The sequence below is a fragment of the Poecilia formosa genome, unplaced genomic scaffold (genome assembly GCF_000485575.1).
Source record: "Poecilia formosa unplaced genomic scaffold, Poecilia_formosa-5.1.2 Scaffold80, whole genome shotgun sequence".
Taxonomy (NCBI): Eukaryota; Metazoa; Chordata; class Actinopteri; order Cyprinodontiformes; family Poeciliidae; genus Poecilia; species Poecilia formosa.
In genome coordinates, this window is record NW_006800019.1 from 1,806,350 (window position 1) to 1,829,646 (window position 23,297).

General features: G+C 39.9%; 1 protein-coding gene across 1 annotated transcript in view; it reads right to left on the reverse strand.

Annotated features, from left to right (window-relative positions):
* Positions 1–2,712: 2,712 nt before the first annotated feature.
* LOC103141169 (adenylate cyclase type 6-like) overlaps positions 2,713–23,297 on the reverse strand; it is a 29,050-nt gene continuing 8,465 nt past the window's right edge. Inside the window, exons 5-7 of the mRNA XM_007556665.2 lie at positions 6,359–6,508; positions 5,853–5,974; positions 2,713–3,126 (exon numbers count right to left, since the gene is read on the reverse strand). Coding sequence (XP_007556727.1) covers positions 2,931–3,126; positions 5,853–5,974; positions 6,359–6,508 — 468 coding nt within the window. The 3' untranslated portion in view covers positions 2,713–2,930. The remainder of the gene's footprint in view (positions 3,127–5,852; positions 5,975–6,358; positions 6,509–23,297) is intronic.

Sequence of the window (23,297 nt, forward strand, 5' to 3'; positions counted from 1 at the left end):
AGCCTGTACTTCCAGGTCCTTGATTATAAGCAGGGTTGCTATTTCCTTTTGGATTTAAAAGAAGCGTACGGCTTAATGGTAATCCTAATTTTTCCCACTAGCAGCAACGGAAATTATTCGTGTTGGTCTCTCTGTTTGTAGTTGTAATGCAGCAATGAAAGAGTCTCCACCCTGAGGTTTGGGAGGTTTATTATTTGAGCCACAGTGTTGTTTGGACGGAAAGAATTGTGGGAAACATTCTCACCATTTCAGTCACATGAACCACACCGACCTCCATAACTTTCTCTTTGTACATTTTTTTTGTAGGAACCATGCTAGCAAAAATGATTTGCCATTTCACAGATTTTCTCTGTTTTTACTGTTTTTATCATCACACTGTTATAATTATAGGGCACTGTAATTTCTGCTACGCGCAAAATGCGGACAGAATCACGGAATTTAATAAACAAAATGGAATCCACAAGAAAACGCGGAATTTCACAGAATTAGCTGACATCAGCGAGAAGGGAAGGATATACTTCCTTTGGTGTTTTAGCCGCTACGTCTCCCTCATCTGCTGTTACCTGGTTAGACAGGGCTCAGCTCTCCCGTCCACACAAACAGAATAATCCGGTCAGAAACACTGATGTCTTCTCAAAAAAAAAAATTTAAAAAATCAATGCTTAGCGTAAGTTACAGGGCCAGTGAGTTTTATGAAACAGAAGAAAACTCAACCGAGAAAACTCAACAGCTGCAGTTGCAGGAACATGAGAGCTAAACTCTGACAGTAATCACTCCACTGGAGATGTTTGTGACAGATGGGAGAAATAAAAATGAATACAGGCCGTGATCACTATTGACATTTTAGAGAACTTCATGCTTCACTCTTTAGACAAGCTTTATGGATGTGCTGATGTCATTTTCCAACAGGAACTGGCACCTACCCACGATGCCAAACGGCGCTTTAACGACCACATGGCACCACAACCACCAACACCCTCACATGACCAAAACTCCAACAAGAATCTGAGGAGGATCGTCAAGAGGAAAAGAAGAGGCAGAAAAATCAACACTGCAGAGAAACTGCAGGTCGCTCGCCCATATGTCTGCATTAAACTTTCTTTTTTATTGTTTTTATTTACAGTTCAAATGACCTGAAAAAATTATCATTTACAAGTGCAATTTCTGAGTTGTATCTTTAAATGTGGCGTAAAATGAAAAGGCCAGTTCTGTACACATATTTATCTATGTAAAAGTGACTTCAATATGACAAGCCCCTTTTTTTTTTTTTCAATTTTGGTCTCTGAGTAACTATTTTCAAAGCCCCTACCTCTAAAATGTTCCAGCCAAGAAGCCAAACAGACATTTTAACACCCTTAAAAACAACAAAAACCCAGATCATGAGCATCAACTGTACTGAGGCGATCAGCAGTTTCGGGTTCAGTATAACATTGCAGTCAGAAAGCAGAGGTCATTTTCTACCAGAAACCTGTGAGTTTTACACATGCTTCGAACATCCACACCCCATAAATCACTGCCTATAAGGTTCGGTAACTTAAGCATCTGCTCAGCCGTTGTCTTCTGAACTAAACGAATAATGTAGGACTGAGTAATGCTTATGATATTTCATGGATTGGTATATTTCTTAGCGGTGTTAAGCTGAAGAATCTGTATGTTTCCATTAAGACACATTTCCGTTGAGCCCATAACAAGGTTTTTTCCTCTAATGCTGGATCAGCATGCAGGGACCAAAACAGATCAGGCTCTGTCAAAGGCTTCTCTTATTTAGTATTCGAATATCTAAATTTATCCTACCAATCATAAGCAACTTACCTTTCTTGTAAATATATGAATGTCTACTATTTGTAAATTATTACAAGTCAGATAAGGAGTCTGAGCATTATGCCGAGGCAAGCGAAAGTCACTTTAAAAACTTATTCAATAAAAACAAACACATCCAAACACAAAGACCTCAACCTGATGGTTTCTAACAGGGTCTGAGCTCAGCACAAGCTTTAATTCTACTTAGGATGACTGGAATAAAGTTAAAATTTCAAAATGTGTTAATAAGAAAAAATAATTAATTAGGAAAAATTTGCTAAATAATAAAAGGAATTTGGTCGCTTTTATGTATAAAAAGGTACTTTTTTTCTGTTTGAGTTTTTTTGGTATTATTGCAACCTATCTGGCTGGACTACAACAAAAAAAAAAACCCTGCTACTGTAAATGGAAATGTTGGTTATTCTGAATGCAACAGCCAGCTAATGTTGCTGTTCATTATTTGTTGTTGGTCATTACTTGCGCTCTAGTGGTTTCCAGATTTGCAGCAGAGAGTTTATAGATTGAAGCTCAGTTAAAAAATGTTCTGTATTGCTGGTCAGAACATTTTAGGCATCAAGGCAGAAATATTCTTCCCCCACCTGCTAACTGTGCATCAATTCATTAGCATAGAGGGTGTGGAGATGTCCGGANCTGTTTTATGTTTTCTGCTTCTGTGGACAATGTCTCTCACTGAAGTCCCAAAATTTTCATTGTTGAATTTCTTTGTATCTGGGCTTTATGTGTCCCTTCATTGGGTCTTTTTTGTCTACTTTATGTTGTCAGAAAATGTATTGATCTTATGGGTCTGGAAATAATAAAGTTGGTAAAATTGTGATTAATTAGCTTTAATTAATGGCTTCACGGAGGATGACTGCATGGTTTGTACATTTATAATTGTAGAATTAGTAACTATATGAAAACTACTTCTTGTATTTAGTTGGCTTTAACTTTATCAGATATTGAAGTTTTTTGTTTTGTGTAACATTGGCGTGTTACACAAAACAAATTAAGATTAAATCTTCAAGGAGACAAATAGTTTCTCACTTAACTGTAGATAAGTCTCCGCGTAATCTAACTAGTGGCGTTTGCAGTTCATCAAAGTACATAATGCCACTTTCATCCGTGATCCGCTAAGGCTGCAGATTGCACAGTTGCACTGGAGTCGGTGGTTCAGAGTTGTGCAGCGAAAGCCGCAGCAGCAGCAGGTGTCTCACCGAGGCCAGCTTGTCGAAACGGGCGAACAGCTCGTTCAGCGTCATGACCAGTTCCTGTGCCGTGCACTGAGACGCCAGGCTGGTGAAGCCCTCGATGTCGGCAAATAGTATGCTGCAGATCATGAGACGTTGAGGTGGGAGAGGTGAGAGGGACGAAGGAAAAAAGAAAAAAAAAAAGAGGAGAATTAGATTAATCAAATACAAGAGGAAGGAGGAAACTGCTCCGAATGCCACTGGAGCAGAGAAGAGACAAAAAGAGTCGCAGACACTTTAGTTTAGTCAGATTTAGGTCACAGCATCCATCCCTCCCCTCTGAGAACACCTCCGCCCCCTCCCCCCAGCCGTCGCCAGGTCTGCCTGACTTTGTTGGTTTAACTTTTAAAAGAAACGAAGCACAAGGATAAACAACAGAAAGACCAAAGACGCTGTTCAAGGTGACAGATGATGCTGTCTGTCCCACTAGGGGACGGGTTTTTCATCTTCTACACAGCTTCATGTGGGCAGTAACGTCTTACCGCCATATAATAAGTTAATCTAAAGTGTAATATTTTGACATATGAAGTTTTAAACTTTTAAGCTCAGATTGTCTCTCAGAATGCTCTGTTGTGGTTTTATGTGAATTTTATGTGAATTTTATGTGAACGAACAGACAGCATACAAAGGTGCACAACTGTAAGTAGGAAGGACAACAGGTGTACGGATTTATTTTACAAATACAAATTTAAAGACTGTGGTTATGTTTACATGTGCGAAATTCCTTGATCGGATGGAAATGTATTCGGGTTAAATAATCAGAATATATGGTTTATATGGAGTGGTATGCCCAGAGTGGTAACATTTCCCTAAAAAGAGACAAGAAGAAGAAGAAGTGGTACTTCTGTCTGTACTGCACATAAAAAAAACAAGAGTTGTGTCTTTGTTTTGTGTCTTCTAAGGGACCAGAACGGATCTGCACCAGGTTCTGTTACTTAACTCTCTATTTAAGCTGCAGGCTATAAGCAACACATGCTGTTGGTTTTCCTGCATTAGACGACCAGAGAGCAACAAACCATTCTTTCTTCTCCGACTTATCGCACCACATGCACAGTCAGGTCAGTCTGCCACACTCAGAACAAGTGTTTACATGCACGACATTTGGATTATCACTCGCCGTATTAAACCACTTCTCTCATTCAGATTACAAATTCAGTCCAATCGAGCTGAGGCTGATCAGAATAGAAATTACATTATGCATTTTTATTCTTACTGGCCATTTATTCTGATTACTTATGTCCATGTTAATTATTAATATTTTTTACTTAGCCCACTCTAAGTCAACATTAAGGAGAACCAGATTTTATTGTTTTTGGGGTGTGTCTTCACCAGCTTTACACATCTAGAGACATTTTGGAAATTTTGTCATTTTCTTGTCTACAGAAATTCCTTGTACTCACAGTGGAGTGAGTTTGAGAACAGTAATCTTCAACTATTGCCAAAGATCTTGGGTCATTCTAACCTATCATGCTTTACCTTGTATGAAGACTCTTTTATCTTTTACTCTGAGCATCACTTTCACCGTCTCGTCTGAAAACGCGCTTTCCCAAAGCATGACGCTGCAGCCGGCACTCTGTTTCAGGACGGTGTCAAGTATTCAGGGTGATGTAACGTGAGGACAACTTCCTCCCTGACCTGTGTGCTGTGTTCCTCAGTCTGTATGAAGCTGCTTGTTCACCAATGCTTTCCAAACGAATAACTAAGGCTTTCACATTGCTAAATTTACACTGTGATAAATATATATTTTTTTTTATTTGCTAAATTAAAACAGAAAAAGCAGGTGTCCTTCTTCCATTTTAAAATTATGTGCTAGTACTTTTTGTTGGTCTGCAATATATGACCACAGTAAAACATACTGAGGTTTGTGGTTGTAATGTGAACAAAAAAAATAAAAATAAAAATCCAAGAGACTTTAATACTTTTACAAGTCTTACTAACTCCCACACAATAAACACATTTACTACTGGCCAGTCAGAAGCCAAACCACATTATAATAAAAATCATTTTAAGAGTTTTTTTTTTCCTAATTTGGTGCAGATAAACTTCAGCTTTGGGATTTTTTAGTAACTGAAATGACGTGACTCAAGGACCTATGAGTCAGAGAACCAACCTACAAAGGGAACAAAACCTAAGAAAACAACCCTGTGAGTCAAAACTGGGTATTATTTCACTGAACCACTGGTGGCTCTTCAGTATTTGCAGAGGCGATATTAGATGATTTTTAGGCTCTGCAGGGATAAAACAAAGAAAGAGATAAACTCTGAACTGAATTAAACTGATTATTTTATTCGGAATTAGTTCAATTTGAGAATTCTGTGAAAGCAAAAAAGGAGTAGCTTTTGTTTGTTTATGTGATTCTGTGCTGAATCCTTCACAAAAAGACCTGAAAATAACTTGACAAAAACTAAAGGTTTTAATCTGGGTTACATCGAGGAAATTGATTGTTCCTGGAACATTCACACCTTAGTAGGGCAGCAGTGAAGCAAAGCATTATGCCACTAAGCGCCGTAAATCAACCTTCCTTATCTGGGTCATCTGCCACAGAAGATCTCTGCAGAAACTGTTTTTTTTTTGTTCCTCTATTAGTAGTGAGTTCTTCCATTTCAGGATGTGAAAACCAAATGGTAATGAGAAAGAGGCACAGGAAACGTTGGGCCTACCTCTCATAATTTACTACTGAAAACATGGTTAGGTTAATATCTGTGTCATCAAACCACGATATGCGTAACAGTCACTCTCAGGGGAAAAACATCTCAGTCAGGTACAACGCCGTCTTAGGTTGGCTGTGTCCATTACTGGGTTTACCTCACATTATCGTGTTTCTGGATGTAGATCTTGTGAAACATCATGTCTTCCTTCTTGGCAATGATATCAGCCTTCATCTCCATTGCAACGTGTCTCGGCAAAACAGATAGCAGCAACCGTTCCTAAACAAGGCAGAGAGAGAGAGAGAGAGAGAGAGGAAGAGGGAGGAATTTTAAAAGAAAAGGCAGAAAGAAAGAGAGAAACACACACACACACAAACACGTAGAGAGGACTTTTTAAAGATTATTTTCCACTAAAAATACTGAATGAGTCACTGTGTTTTACTGGCATGTGCGTGGGAATGTGTTAGTCAACTAGAAAGTTGTGGAGATTTGTGTTTTTGACCTTACAACAAGAACAAAAAAAAAAAGAGACAAACAAATCAGTCTGTGACGTGGAGACTCCAATTTGTTACTTATTTGCATGTATGTGACGGGTTTTCCTGGAGGACGTCGGCACGGCTGCTCCCTGTCTGACTCCAGCAGGAAACGCAGGTGTGTGTGTACCTGCTGATGGTTCTCCCTCTGCAGGTGCTGCCTGGCCTGAATGTATCCTCTCGTCTCCTGGAAGGTCTGTCTCTGGGAGACCTCGGCGGGATAGTGGGTACAGATCCCGATGATGTTAGCGCACAGGAAGATCAGCACGTTGGCACATATCTAAAAACAGAACCAGACGGGGAAGGCGAAAGGGAGACAGAAAGTCAGGAACACGTCGGTTTTAGTGGAGCAGTAAACTCAACCTGACGTGGGTGAGGTCGCAGAGGGAAACTGATAACATTCTGGGTCACAGGAGGGACCAGAAGGTGAGGAGCCACTAGATGTGATCTGGCTGTAAAGGATGGGCAAATCCTCATAAATGTAAGACGACATTGTCTCACTTTGTGTTCTGAGTCACTTAATGACTTGAACTGCATTTGAGAATTAACGTTAATCTCAGCTTGATAGTTAACTACATTGACTGTTTCTTTTCTCTGCAAACGGTTCAAGTTTTTAGTCATAACTGGGTTAGATGTGTTTTTTTTTTTTGCCACCTTTCAAAACTATCTTTATAAATATTACTCGGGTTTTCTGTAGGTCTTCCTACATTTTTGTTCTTTGGATTTTGTCTGTGTAATGTTTCTGATAACAACCCTTGCATATTGTGGAGTGATTGGTTGAAGAATCAAGGTGTAGAAAAGGAAAAGGAGAGACAGAATTAGGGCTGAGAATATTATTGTTTTCTTCCGCTTTCCAATAAAGTTCAAAGGTTAATTAATTAGGTCACATCTGCGCATTTTTTTCCCCATTTTGTTTTAATTTGCATCTTTCTTTTGTTTCCAGCGATGCTTACATTTTTATTCTTTTGATTTATTTCATGTTTCAATGTCTTTTTTGTGTTATTTTGATGTTTTGAGGTCATTGAACTTTTCCAGTTTCTTACTATGATAATCAGCTTGTGATACTCTTCGAAAAGCAGAATGGAAAAAAATCATAATAATAATTAGCTACTCTGATATTTAGCAGGTGTTTAATATTTTATTAAGTCCATTAAAATCCAAATGCATAACTTTGTCATAGCTTTTGTAATCACGGTTTTAAGTTAGTTGCAGAAGAATTAATTGTAATTTTCTAAAAAGCAATGAACTCATTCTACTCATTCTTCTTCTTCTTTTAAATTGTTGCGTTTGTACCACAACAGGATGAGTTTACTAAATGTTACCTCCACATAAAGTTTTGGCCTAGTCCAAGAACAGCTTCATTTGAATAGTTTCAAAGCGCCAGCTCTTCTTCATGTCTGAAGAAGTTCTGAAACAGGACCGAAGAGATTAATCATCTTTCATTTAAAGTATACAGGTAAAAGCACTTTGGTTTTCACCTACTGGACGCCAAAATACCAGTTTATCTCTCTCAAGCTAATTGCTAATTGTTAAGCTACAACTGAAGAAATGAAAATAAATTATATCTTTATGCCAGGGTTTTAATCCAATTCAGCTTTGGGTCACCATTAAGTTCTCTGCTATGTGTCAAAACAACAGCGGCTCATGCTCTGAGATCAGGAGGCACATTCCTAAAAAAAAAAAATAAAAAAAAAAATGGTATTTTAACATCTCAAAACATTCAAGTATTTTAGGAAAATCTTAAAAATGTCATAATATATTCTGACTGCTGGAAATATAAAACAACTGAGGAATGATTGATTTCTGCCCAGCGTAGAATATTTTGGCAACAAAATTGATTTCATTCAGCAAGCAATGATGTAAAGGGGTTTAAATAAAAAAAACAAAAACATTCACATATGTCTGCTAATGCGGTGCTTTAGGCAGAGGCTAATGCAGCTGCCACTTATGTGCTGTGAGGTTTGAGAATCCACAGTCTGTATGCAATTATCTGTGACTGGAGCAGATTAAGCTGAGCAGTATAGTACAGTTAAATTTGTGGGGTCATTGACCTTCAAGGCATTCCTCTCTGCTGCTGCAACCACTGTCTGTTTGTTTTTCGGACCCCCCCTTGTGGTAAGCCGAGCCTGCAAGTCTTTATTTTTATTTTTTCTGTTCGATAGCCTCAACTAAGACCAAACATCACGAACTGAGTCCCAAGTGTCCGGACTTCCCCTCCTTTTGAAAATGTTGGAGCATGCGCAGACACATGTCCCCTTCATGTTCAGAGACACACTCTGGCCTGGGAAAGTCATGTGACCTCTGACCAGAGCGCCTGAGTGTTTCCTCCACAGATGATATCATCAATAATGGGGGGAAAAAAAAGAAATGTGCATGCTCAGCGCCCATGCAAAGGCTGATACTGAATCTGGATTCATAACAGGCTTTAATATGGAGGCAAGAAGCAGAAAAATGTCTCCTTTGGTACCAGTATGTCTGCAGGGTGCTGGTATGTGACCAAACCAGTGCCTGTTTGTGTGCATACTTGTAATTTGTGTTCATCAAAAAGGATGGCGGCAAAGAGATGTCGAGCAAAAGATAGAGGTGGGTTATCTGTTCGCACACATACGCGGCATATTTTCCTGGATGTGTCAGCGGCCTTTTCAAAATCTGAATGATAACTGAATCAGAAGGGGTGAAAGCTGCTGCGTTTATCATCCCCACGCTGCTGAAATCGGCAGACGAAAGCAGACCCTCTGTAAAAAAAAAACAATGACTTTTTTTTTTTTTTCCCTCATGCTGTCCTGAGACGAGTTTACACTGTATACACCAGACCTGACCATTTGTTGTCACAACAAGTCAGAGATAATCCAACAACCTATGCTTGAAACAGGACACTGTGACCGCAGCACAGAGGAAGGCAAATTCCACTGGGAGCGTTAGAAAGGACGATCAATTCTGGCCGACTTTTCAGCCTGAAAACAAACGACTGGTCCAGATTAGAGGGACATCCGTAAAGACTTCATCCTCAGATAAGACAGACTCAAATTTCAGATTTTTGAAGACAAAAAAAAAGCACTTATTCATTCTATCTATAAAATGGAAGCTCACTTGAGAGCTATTTAAAGGTGAGATGAGCTGGCTGTTAGGGCCCAGGTGTGTGAGCCAAACATCCACTCGTGTTTTTTTTTTTGTGGTTTGTGGTTGTTCCCTTGCACGTTAAGATTGAATTTGTTCCACATCGTCACACGCCTTTACTGCTAACCAATTGTCTTTTTGACTCAGTCAGAGGCTCAAGCCTGCCAATTAGCGCTATGTCGTGATGTTCTGTGCAGTCAAAGGTGACCTGATACTCCGGTTTCTAACATCTACTTTCACGTTAATACCAAACAGATGGCTGTGAAAAGACACGGCAAGATAACTCGGTTAAGCGGCCCGAATGAGAATCAGTGGCACCTGCAGCTCCCACGAATACACTTACCGCTAATACGCTCCTTTTGCAATAAGACTAGCAAGCAAAATGTCAAAGACGCCTACGGAGAATTCAAGCTAACTGAGTTATTGATTGGTTTTGGTTGCTGTTTAGAAAAATTAGAAGTTCTTCTTCCTTTAAGAAAAAAAAACTCTAAAAAAAACACCAAATTATCACATGATTGCTTGGCATCACAATCTCACTCAATAAGGCATTTTAAGGGTTTTTACTCAGCTGATAAATATGGAGGAAGCTGCGTGTAAGTATGTGTGTTCACAACAATGGTTTTTCAAAACGATAGCGGTAGCTGAAAACCCAACGGTCACTTTAGTTCACATCTGCCCACTGGTCAGCATGAGGAGTCATCGAAAGGAAACCGAACCATTTGTGGGAGATTTTGGACAGATTTTCTACTATCCATGTTTAAATCAGCTAACACCGTCCTAACACGATGCACTGAAGGCCCGTTCTCTCCTGACTGGGGAACATTCGACTTTTCGCCTACCTGTAAGTATATTATTATTTCGAGGAAAGTAAAGGGTTGAGGAAAAAGCAAAGAGCAATGCTTCTGTTAAAGTCAAGTTTCACACAGAACCAAAGGCATTTATAGGGGATATAAAATAAATCTGGAGCTAAGCACGAAGTGCGCAAAGGCTCTTCAGGACTGGCAGCTCTTTGATTCTGAAGCTTGCTTTGTCTGTTTAAGCATCCGGCCTCGCAAATCCACCCCAGACACGTAGCTGACACTCCACTTCCTCAACGGAGATGTGGTGCCGAAGAAGCAGAAGCTGCTTTTCTCTCTCACAGTGATCCAGCTCTCTCAATCTGAACAAAGTAGCACCTCATAGCTGATGATTCCTGAGCATATATTGTGTAGATTTTTGGCTCTCCGAAGGTTACCCCTTGCTCAGCATTTACATGTGCAGAGATCTCTTGGCGGTGGTGCTGAAGGAAATCCAAACATTGGCTTATAAGGTGCGGCTCATGGTAAGGTCTTTATTCAGTCTTGCAGAAAGGATAGAATGTTAAAGAACAAACGGAGGAAGGGGATGGAAAAGACCTCACTTTGGCAAACAGACAGAAAATCCACTCTGTCTTTATTAACATCCCACTGGACAAAACTCTCGAGCAGAAGTAAAGCTGGAACGTACATGTGTGCACACTGAGAGCCACTCATTCATTCAGGGACAAAACGAAATGCCAAAGCTGATGCGCTGATCTATATTACATTTCATGAGAGGCCTTTGTGTTGGTTTGTTCTCGTGCAGGTTGAGTGAAGGTGACTGTGGCGTCTCAGCAACTCATTTCTACTTCAGAACTGAGTTCCGCAAAATAATAAGTGGAAATGAAAGCTAAGGACTGATGTCACGCGGTGCTTGGGAAGCATCATACAGCATCAACAAACTTCAAGGTGTTTATTTGAGATTTTATGTGATGCACTTCACAAAGTAAAGCAAGATTATTAGGTGAAAGACATGAATAAATATATATTTTAGATGTCTACAAATCTGAAAAGTGTGGCAGACATTTGTATTCAGCCACAGTGATTCAGCCCCCTGTAAATCCACCTTTTGCTGCAATTACACCTGCAACTCTCTGACATATCCTTTGTTTCTTCAAGCTATGCAGATATAGAGGAAATAGTTGTTGTTGTTCTTTTGTGTGTGTTTTTTTTTTTTTAACCATTCTTGTTTTCAAAATAGCTCAAGCACAGTCACTGAGCATCAGCAAATATATTTTTTTCTGGCCTTACAATTGGTTTTTGATCTGGACTTTAACTAGGCCAAATCAAACATGCAAATGTTTTGATCTAGACCATAAAGTTGCAATTCCCAGCTGCTTCGTTTCGATCTACGTCACATAAAATCTCCCCCAAAACCTCTTGAGATAGCTTGGTGAAACGTGAAAAGGTTTGCAGGGTACGAATACTTTTTGCGTAAAAGTGCAATATATTTTCTAAAATGCGTCATCCCCGCAAGCCATGCAGGAGTCTTTCTAAGCTTTAAAAAAGTCAATATATTCTCTGTACTCTGAGCTCCACACTGAGCTGGAGCTTAAACTCTGAAAGGCCAGAGTGCTACGTCCCACAAGTCAACACATGGACTCTGGGGACACTGACTGCTGCTGACATGAAGGCAACTCTCCAGCAAATGACCTTTGAAAGGCATCTGCAATTTTTCTGAATTTGTAACAGATGAGAGTCACACAGTGTGGATGAATGCCTAAAAAGATAGCGTGGTAAAAATAGGCAATGGTGAGAGACTTTATGGCACTAGCTGCTATCACTCTGCGGCTTACAATGATATATAATTAGTGACAGAGAAAAATGTTTTTTCCTTATAAAGACGAACGTCGCACTGGGGTGTGGGTGGCTGTCTTTGCCATCTTGGGTCCCCGCTGACTGGAATCGGAGTTTTGTTTTCGTCAGGACTTGGGCCAAACCAAAATTAGTCTCAGGCGACCTGTGAGACGTCAAAGTGATCTCTCCAAAAAGCTGAGGCAAATTCCATGAAGCTAATCTGGGCTGGAGACAGGCTGAACATCTGTCTCAAAAATAAACCCTGAAATAATACTGGGATGAGAAATTGCGACTGGTGAAAGCAAAATGTCAGCGATACCTCAGGTTGTCTGGCAAAAGCAACCAAACAGAAGAAAATAGCAGTATTACGCATTTTATAGGAACAGCTCCATTTTACTGCACAATCAAGTATCTATGTTGCCTTCAGTTGCCATAAAAATGCTGTATATATCAAACACACCTTAAAAGAAATCTGCCTTGAAATTGGCCTCTGTCTCTTTAAGAAGCTGCTCCTGCTCTTTCCAACACAGCATGTCATCACAACAATGCTTTTCTACTCTGCTGTTTCTTGGGACCTTTGGACTGAGAAGTGGTAGTTGTAAGATAAGCTAAGCAGATGGGCAGTTCCACCAGGTGTTTGCTAATTGCTGCTGCAGCTAGTCAGTAGGAGCTGAGTGGCGGCGGGGGCAGCTCTGTTAGGCAAAAGCTCGGCTGGAAACTGCAGCTGCAGGGAGAAGCTTCGTGGAAAAGGTGACAGCAAACATTTCTACACCCAGAATGGCTACCAGGGGAGATTCAAGGATTGCTCAAACATGCAGAAGGACCAAAGCGACAATCCAGGAATGTGTTTGATGAGAGAATAACGCAATCAAATGACACAATGCTCAAAAAAGTCAATTTTACAAATACAATATGATTTTTGTCCCACTTATTTCTGCCTGTTCCTTCTTGTGGATTGAACAGTTCCTTGTTTTATAGCTTTCTCCTACAAACATTTGACCGCAGCACATTACGGTAGAAGAGTTAAGGGCACAATCTTAGATAAAGCTCAGATAGTCCAATAAAGTTTTATTTACTCTGTAGTGTTTTCTTTAAATAAAAACCATAATGTCCCACTCTACTCACCTTTTCTCCTTCTACCTTCTGCCTTTTTCAGACAGAATGCATTTGGGCGGCTCTGATTTTACAGGTTCTTCTGGGAACTTTATCTGTATTTACCCTCTGAGTGCTGAGAAAAAGGTAATCAAGAGTCCACAAAGCCACAGAGGGTTCCTTGGCTACTAACAGACAACTTAACAAACAAATGCAACACAAAAAGAACTGTGTTTTTGTTGTTGTATTGTTATTTGAAACCTGGAGCAAGGCTGTTTCCCTAAAAAGTGAAGCAGGAGGACTGCATTACTTTGTCTCGTGAAGTTTGTTAGTCTCTGGCTTCTCACTGCAGAAAACTAACCAACAGATTCTGAGCTCAAGCCTAGCTGCAGGGATATTAATCATTTTGCATTCTTTTTGTTTCCCGTTATTTTTTTTTTCTTTTATCTGTACAACATGTGGAACCTGAAGGGAAATTTGAGGTTTCATACTTTGTTTCTGCTTTCAGCAACATCCGTTCTGTTTTAAATTTACAGCATAAAATAATGAGAATCAGCTTCAACGGCCAAGCTTGTGTCCACAAACAAGCAATTTGACTACAGCTTCATATGCTTACAGTGTACCGATACTATTGAATAAACCAAACACATAAACTAAAAAAAAGCCCTCTGTGGTTTTCTTGACTTCTTGCTACCTTTGTCTCAGTATTTGAAGGGAAATGCTAAATAACAGCTGTTCCCAAGAAATGCTTTTAGTTTTAGTTTTGCTTTTAACCAGTTTGTGGTTTAAAAGGTTTTAAATAAATTACAGTTTCAGCTAGAAATATTTCCATCCTGTGGTTTGATGTGCTTTTAATGAGATCCCAGAGAAAGCGATGGAGAGCCTGTAGTTTCCCCCAGCTGTATGGAGCGTAGGGTAACCCAGCCCTTACCTGCACCTGTTGCAGTGAAACGTCTTCCAGCTGACAGAAAGAAGGATAGTATCCTGTTCCCTCTCTCAGAAATACAACACATTTGGCTGTTTGGATATATTTCACTTTGGGAAACCAAACTCAGTCCTACTAAGGAAACAGTGTTTTAAAACTGCAGTTGGCAAATGAATCACTAAGCCAATAAGCTGGTCAAACTACTATTAAAAGGTTAAACTACTGTTAAAAGGTTAAACTACTACTAAAAGGCAAAAAGAGAAAACACATATTAACCAGCCAAGTTTATTCATAGATCAGTTTTCATGCAGCATTTCTTCCCGGGTTTCTTATTTTCTTTGTTCTAAAACCTAAACACTCAAATTAAGCCATCATTCTCACACATGAAATATGTTCTAAAGAGTAATGTGACTTTTGTGGCTTTAAACAAATTAACTTAGTAGAAACAAAAGCAAAAAAAAAAAAAAGACTCTTTTAGGCTGTATAGGCTGCTGACCCGTGTCCAAGAAGAACAGAAGAAATGCCTTCTTCTGTTCCTTTTCCAATTATCACTCATTAGACGAAGCAGATTCAGAGCACAGCGCTCGCTGTGTGTCATAACGTCCTGGCTTCACGGGGCTCCGGCTCCCTCATTGTTTGTCTGGATGGACAGGAGGGGAGGGCGGGGAGGCAGAGGGCAGAGCTGGACATGACACCCTCCTCCCAGCTGTGTTTTCACCAACCCTCCACTTCCTGTCCACTGACGCCCTCGTAGGCACAGCTGCACCTACAACACGACGGCTAGACTGAGGAACGCCAGGCAATCAGTCGCTGTAAGCCTTTTGCTGATTTGGACTCTGTTAAGGAGTCCAGACCTTAACAGAGTCCAAATCAACTAAAGTCTGAGCTAAACATCCAGGAATTCAAAGATCGACTGCTATAAGATCTCCTTTTAAGCACAACACGAGGCCACCTATGCACCTAAAGACAGACCAACTTAGCATGAATATTTAGAGAATGCCGTAAAACTGGAAAGCAAAGTGACCTGCAGAAGCAACAAAACCTGAACGTTTTTAACCTTTTCTCAGGTTACACACACAATTTTAATCTTTTTCATTTGAATTTTACATATCGGACCAACACAAATGGTCCTTAAGAGGAAAATTGAATATATATTGTTTCAGTTTTATTTGTAAAACTTTGCTTTGATTCCTCTAAATGAAGTCCAAGTTCGATTCTGAATTGCCTTCAGAAGTTACACAATGACCACAACATGACGCTGAAGCACGGTAGTGGCAGCATCACCTTTTTTCAGCAGTGCAGACAGAAGCATACAGAGCTGAGTAAGAAGAAAACATTTGGGACGCTGTGAAAGATTTGAGACTGGCGACAGTTTGATCAAATGTCTCAAAGCCCAGTCCCCAAGACTCACAGTCAGCTTTTAAATACAACTCTTCACACGTGTTGGAAACGTTGCTGGAGGTGAATATTCTGGGTTTATTCAAAACATGTCTATGTGTTAGAATGCCTCAGTCAAAGTCCAGACTTTAATCCAATTGAATACATGTCCAGACTTGAAAGCCGACGTTCGTAGGCCATCAGATCTTGATTCAGAATGGGTTGTCTCTCAAGTTACGTGTGTGTGTGGGGTGTGATGACCAAAAACTTTGCTTTAATCTGCATTTCCTTCATTTGTAGTAGTCAAATAAAAGTAAATTAGATTAATTGTGACTCTGTTCACAGCAACAGCAAAACTTTCGCAGTTCAGTCTCCTGAATTGTGCACGATATTGGCTTTTACTACAAAGTACACAGATCAATACAGGGAAAACAGGTTATAGTTTGAACAGCAGGGGAAAAAAATATTTTCAGTCCGCAAGCTGCTTAGTCAAGGATGGGCTGATACTGAATTCATGAATGTGACACATCCGGCTTTTAGCACAAATTCAGGACCACAGTGGAAGGGAGTCATGTGACATGCTTATGAAGTCGGTGTTTCATGAGAACATGAGCCCAAGTGTAGCGTTTCAGCCCATGCTTGAAAGAGCAAAGCACGAGCTGCATTGCATGTATATGACCTTTGATTTATGATGTTCTGCTCTCCCCGCTTTGCACTCTGCTGTGCCGTGGTGTTCCCAAACAAATGCCGCTGGAAATGCGGTTCACACGGACCGAACGGTAAGAAAACAGAGAGTGGGATATTACAATCGGCAGTGAAAGGAGAGACATTTTTGGGATCTATAATTGTTACACTAAACAATCCACCTAATCAGCTTTTCACATTTTAGTGTGTGTGTGTGTGTGGGGGGATTATAAATTCCAACTTCCTCTGGATTTACTCTGAGTGTGTGAAAATAAAATCATGGGACCAAGGCCTTGAGCTAAAGATCATTCATTAAAAAGCACTACTGCGAGTCTGAGGGAGAAATCTACACAAACTGGACAAAGCCACCATAAAAATGTTTTTTTTTTCCCCTTTCTGTTTTACAGGTAGCTACTGAGGAGACATCAGGTTTAACAGGGACGATGATATCCCTGTCAATAAAAAAACAGGAGCTGGCCAGACATGTGTACATATCGGGGGGAGGAAGTCGGGTGTCTATTTGTGCACAGCTAGTGAACGTGCTGCCGCGGCCTCGCCTCAGAAAGCACGCTCTCATGCCAGTCTGTCATATGGTGTCAGTGTTTCCCGTGTGTAATTACAGCTGGGGTAGTGGGAATAACAAAAGACAGTCGGCTAATGTGATGGTGACCTTTGACAAAGGAGGCATTCAGCTTCCTGCCACCATAACTGGAACGGACAGTGCACTCAGCAAGAGACAAATTATCCATAATCGTGCATCCCATGATTTAACGGCATAAGGATTTTTACTGTATATTGCTGATTATTGTGACAGTTCAGCCTTGATCCTTGTATTTGCTTTTGTAGAGACAAATTACTGGTAAACAATGAACTGTTATTAGAAGCCTGTACTTCCAGGTCCTTGATTATAAGCAGGGTTGCTATTTCCTTTTGGATTTAAAAGAAGCGTACGGCTTAATGGTAATCCTAATTTTTCCCACTAGCAGCAACGGAAATTATTCGTGTTGGTCTCTCTGTTTGTAGTTGTAATGCAGCAATGAAAGAGTCTCCACCCTGAGGTTTGGGAGGTTTATTATTTGAGCCACAGTGTTGTTTGGACGGAAAGAATTGTGGGAAACATTCTCACCATTTCAGTCACATGAACCACACCGACCTCCATAACTTTCTCTTTGTACATTTTTTTTGTAGGAACCATGCTAGCAAAAATGATTTGCCATTTCACAGATTTTCTCTGTTTTTACTGTTTTTATCATCACACTGTTATAATTATAGGGCACTGTAATTTCTGCTACGCGCAAAATGCGGACAGAATCACGGAATTTAATAAACAAAATGGAATCCACAAGAAAACGCGGAATTTCACAGAATTAGCTGACATCAGCGAGAAGGGAAGGATATACTTCCTTTGGTGTTTTAGCCGCTACGTCTCCCTCATCTGCTGTTACCTGGTTAGACAGGGCTCAGCTCTCCCGTCCACACAAACAGAATAATCCGGTCAGAAACACTGATGTCTTCTCAAAAAAAAAAATTTAAAAAATCAATGCTTAGCGTAAGTTACAGGGCCAGTGAGTTTTATGAAACAGAAGAAAACTCAACCGAGAAAACTCAACAGCTGCAGTTGCAGGAACATGAGAGCTAAACTCTGACAGTAATCACTCCACTGGAGATGTTTGTGACAGATGGGAGAAATAAAAATGAATACAGGCCGTGATCACTATTGACATTTTAGAGAACTTCATGCTTCACTCCTTAGACAAGCTTTATGGATGTGCTGATGTCATTTTCCAACAGGAACTGGCACCTACCCACGATGCCAAACGGCGCTTTAACGACCACATGGCACCACAACCACCAACACCCTCACATGACCAAAACTCCAACAAGAATCTGAGGAGGATCGTCAAGAGGAAAAGAAGAGGCAGAAAAATCAACACTGCAGAGAAACTGCAGGTCGCTCGCCCATATGTCTGCATTAAACTTTCTTTTTTATTGTTTTTATTTACAGTTCAAATGACCTGAAAAAATTATCATTTACAAGTGCAATTTCTGAGTTGTATCTTTAAATGTGGCGTAAAATGAAAAGGCCAGTTCTGTACACATATTTATCTATGTAAAAGTGACTTCAATATGACAAGCCCCTTTTTTTTTTTTTCAATTTTGGTCTCTGAGTAACTATTTTCAAAGCCCCTACCTCTAAAATGTTCCAGCCAAGAAGCCAAACAGACATTTTAACACCCTTAAAAACAACAAAAACCCAGATCATGAGCATCAACTGTACTGAGGCGATCAGCAGTTTCGGGTTCAGTATAACATTGCAGTCAGAAAGCAGAGGTCATTTTCTACCAGAAACCTGTGAGTTTTACACATGTTTCGAACCTCCACACCCCATAAATCACTGCCTATAAGGTTCGGTAACTTAAGCATCTGCTCAGCCGTTGTCTTCTGAACTAAACGAATAATGTAGGACTGAGTAATGCTTATGATATTTCATGGATTGGTATATTTCTTAGCGGTGTTAAGCTGAAGAATCTGTATGTTTCCATTAAGACACATTTCCGTTGAGCCCATAACAAGGTTTTTTCCTCTAATGCTGGATCAGCATGCAGGGACCAAAACAGATCAGGCTCTGTCAAAGGCTTCTCTTATTTAGTATTCGAATATCTAAATTTATCCTACCAATCATAAGCAACTTACCTTTCTTGTAAATATATGAATGTCTACTATTTGTAAATTATTACAAGTCAGATAAGGAGTCTGAGCATTATGCCGAGGCAAGCGAAAGTCACTTTAAAAACTTATTCAATAAAAACAAACACATCCAAACACAAAGACCTCAATCCGATGGTTTCTAACAGGGTCTGAGCTCAGCACAAGCTTTAATTCTACTTAGGATGACTGGAATAAAGTTAAAATTTCAAAATGTGTTAATAAGAAAAAATAATTAATTAGGAAAAATTTGCTAAATAATAAAAGGAATTTGGTCGCTTTTATGTATAAAAAGGTACTTTTTTTCTGTTTGAGTTTTTTTGGTATTATTGCAACCTATCTGGCTGGACTACAACAAAAAAAAAAACCCTGCTACTGTAAATGGAAATGTTGGTTATTCTGAATGCAACAGCCAGCTAATGTTGCTGTTCATTATTTGTTGTTGGTCATTACTTGCGCTCTAGTGGTTTCCAGATTTGCAGCAGAGAGTTTATAGATTGAAGCTCAGTTAAAAAATGTTCTGTATTGCTGGTCAGAACATTTTAGGCATCAAGGCAGAAATATTCTTCCCCCACCTGCTAACTGTGCATCAATTCATTAGCATAGAGGGTGTGGAGATGTCCGGACAGAATTGGAGTAACGGTATAGAGAAGGTTAAATCTTAACCTCTGTGTAGTTAGGTTAATAGTCACTGTGATCTTTCTAAGGGGTCATACTCCAAGTGCTTATTCTAATCTAATCATTCTAATCATTCAACAGACACTAAAAGTTGGAGACAAAAGGCCAGGACTACAGCGAGCCACGTTCACCTCCTCACATGAGTTCTAATCATTAAGGAAAAAACAGACCCGAATCTAACCAAACATCTTTGGTGACACTTAAAAATAGCCATTTACAGAGGCTTTACCTACAATCTGACAGAGTTTGATCTGGTTTGTTATAAAAGATTAGCAAAACGTTCCATGTCTAGATCTGCAATGCTGGTCAAAACATACTTTAAAAGACTTTGCACCTGCAATTGCATCGTAAAATTTGGTCGATTAAATTGTACGATGCAATTTTAAATCCCCGTATTCGTTGACGGGGACTGAATGTAAGTGCATGTCACACTTTGCAAACTTTAGTTAAAAATAGTTTTGGAGCTATGGATTATGTTATTTTCACCTCTGAATTATCCCATCTTAAATCAAATCTGTGGTTGTAATTCAAGAAAAATGTAGAGAAGTTGAAGGGCATTGAAAAAAACCGACCATTCTGAGCCAACGCTACGACTCCGAAGGGATTTAAGCAGTAAAAAATTCCATGCGAACTTTCCAAAAAAGTTGTTCAGTTTTCACTCAGCTCACACTCAAGTTTGCAAGAAATATTATCAAGGGAGTAGAAACAATTATGGTTTCAAGAGATGGAGCAAAAACGAAAAAGAAATGCACATAAATAAACAAGTTTTATTATGATGTGAACTGATTCTTTCTCCCAGGACGTGCATGAATAATCTTAATTATTTAAAGCCAACTGTCTGAAACAACTAGAGACCTGAAGGGAAGCATTCCTAACTCTTGTTGTTTGTCTGATTCAGAAACTATAGAGAATGTTAAAGTAAGAGCCAACACCTTCTTCAAATTTACAAGCTGGAAAAAGAAAACAGAAGACAAGGGAGTGGTGAAAACACGAAGCCGTGAAGCCTTCAGAGCTGTAACCAAAGCGATCTCCATGAATAAACATCTGGAGGTGGATCTGCACAATCCGCAGGCATGAAACAAGCTGCATCCACCAATACTCAATCAATGATAGATGGATCCAACTTAATGTGTTGGAAAAGTAATGGTGTAATTTATATAATTCATCCGGATGTGTTGTGCAAATGAATAATGCTAAAACCGACACAGCTGTTTTCCGAGAGGAAGCCACGCAGAGCCTGGCAGATTTCTCCTCTTACATCATTACAGGCGACGACTCTATTAAGAGCGATTAAAGCGTTCCCCCGTAGGGTTCTGGAGAAACTTTTAGTGAACGGCAGCAGCGTTGCATCCATGTTCCTGAGAGCTGCTCCACATTCATCCCTCCGCAGTTATCTGAAGAGACCCTACAGAGCGGAGGAAAGCGGAGCGGTGCAGAGTGCTGAAAAGCCGGGATCAATGGAAGCAATCCCCACGAGTAGCACGAGCTCAATCTCTCCCTGTTGTGAAAGAAAAAGGCCACTCCATGTGAGAGGGGTTTTGTGAAAATGGAAATATGACTCAGAGAAGAGACTGGTGGGTCTTTGACAGAAGGGTGAGTCAGCCGTTCATTTTATTCACCATCGACATCAATGGTTTTCCACTTGTCACCACCGTTGAAGCCCAAAACCCCCGTCCCCAACAACCACCTCCCCTTCTCCGTGGTGGAGGTCCCTCACAAAGACTTCTTTTGTTCTCCGCGTCGTCCATTTCTCATCTCCACTTATCTGATCCTGTATGAATATCTCTGCAGGAAAACGACAAACGGCAGAACGGGCCGGCTCATGAGGGACGACGAACCAGAAGAAGAGCAACACAAAGACCCCCTTTTATGGGAAACTGGTTCGGTTGTTCTTATTTTCTTTGAAGCGTCTTTCAGCTATTAGGTAAAAACTCAGATTTGTTTGTAACCTGGACTGGGTCACCTGATTGCCACCATCTGCCTTTTCATTAAATTTACTCCACAGGTTCCTTTGTTCTCGAAGGTGCTTTGTCATCATTTTCTGCCAGTGCCTTCTTGTTGCTCAAGTACCTGCTTTTTTGTTTCATGATTTGGACTTTCTGCTACTGCTACTGGCTGTCAATGAGCCTTCATTTTGTTTAAATGATCCAGTCCAGAATAGCTTGTCGCAAAGGCTGCAGCTGACTTAAACAGCTCCAGTCTAAAACACGTCCCAGATGTTTATGTGAACGTGATTTAACCATTCGCTGTTTTACACTGGAAGGTTAGTTGCGTTCAAAACCTTTCCAGTTCTAAGCGTGCCGCACACTTAGAAAAGAATATTTAAAGTGTCTGACGTAAACGTAAAACGGTAAAATGTTATGGCAGTTTAGTTGAACTTTTACCAAGTTTTAGACTGCCTTAATTTTCCTTATGCTAGTTATTCAGGATTCAAATGTTTTTCATGCTATGTTCTGCATAAATGCCTCATGTGTTTCCACTTCTTATTTCCTCTGTAAATACTCAACAGCTTCTGTGCAAATACCCATCCAGTGCAAACATGATAATAGTTTAAAGGTCCATAATAAGGATCGCATAAACCTCCGTGACATGTTTTAAGGTAAAGATTGTTTCGAAACAGTAAAAGTCTACTTTGTGTTGGTAGCTTTCTTGCATTAGCTTTAGCCTTTGGACCACGTCATGTGGACTAATGCAGCAGTTATCTACCACAGGTAAGATATTTCTGAATTTAAATTTTTAATTGAGCTCCACCTCAAAAATAATGTGATTTCCATATTCCCACCACCCGTTGCAGTCCTTAGGTTTAGTGTGTTCCTGTTCAGCTAGATGTGTCTCAATTGTATTGATGATGCACATGGATGGAAAAACAAAAAAAACATTACTATCTGGTCCATCTTCTAACAAACAGGATCCACTGCTCCACTTGTAGTAGCTTCACTGTCCCTTCTTGCTGTCTGTTTATTTTAGCATCACCTATCATGCTAAAATAAAGAGCTGCGCTGACAGCCAACATTTTCCTCCAAATCCATAAACTAAATTCCTGACTCAGTTCTTTAATTTTTCCAAGTAGTTTAAATTATTTTGTTTTAACTTGTGTTTTCCAGCACGACTTATAAAATAAAATTCACATAGTGGCATTGGAGCATCTGTTTTCAGGAATACTGAGATAAAACATTCATTTTGTGTAGTAAAACTCTCTTCAGGCTCTATGATCTGGGGAACGTAACGTGAGACTGTTGCTGTTAGATTTGAAGTACTAAAGTAAAACTAGTACCGTCTTTTTCGGACTATAAGCCGCTACATTTTTGCCCACGCTTTGAGCCATGCGGCTTGTAACCCGGTGCGGCTTTTCTGTGGATTTTTCTTCAACCACCAGGGGGTGCTTTAGCAGGAAGTGAATCATTGGAAGTCAAGACTGGAAATCAAATAAGGAAGCGCTAATTTTCATTTAGAACAAGCACATGCTAACAGCAGGTACGGCGGAGAAATTTCTTTAAACTCATATGATGCAGCTTTTAAGTTGAAGGATATCGAGGTGGAAAACCGAGAGCGGCGGAGATACCAGCAGCTTATAGCCCAGTGCGGCTTATATATGTACGTTTCCAGTTTTTTTTGTGTTTGTTTGTTTGTTTGTTTTTTTTCCAAGAAATTTGTAAGTGTGACTTATAGTGAGGTGCGCTCTATAGTTTGGAAAATAAGGTAATTGCTCTTGAGATTGCCACAGAATAACTCTTCAAACTGACAGGACGGCAAATTGTTATTAAGGCACCGCCATTTTTCTTCTTGCAACAGCACAATGGAAAACAACAAACAGTGTTTTGGTGTAAGCCATGAAAACATTGTACCAAATTCACTGT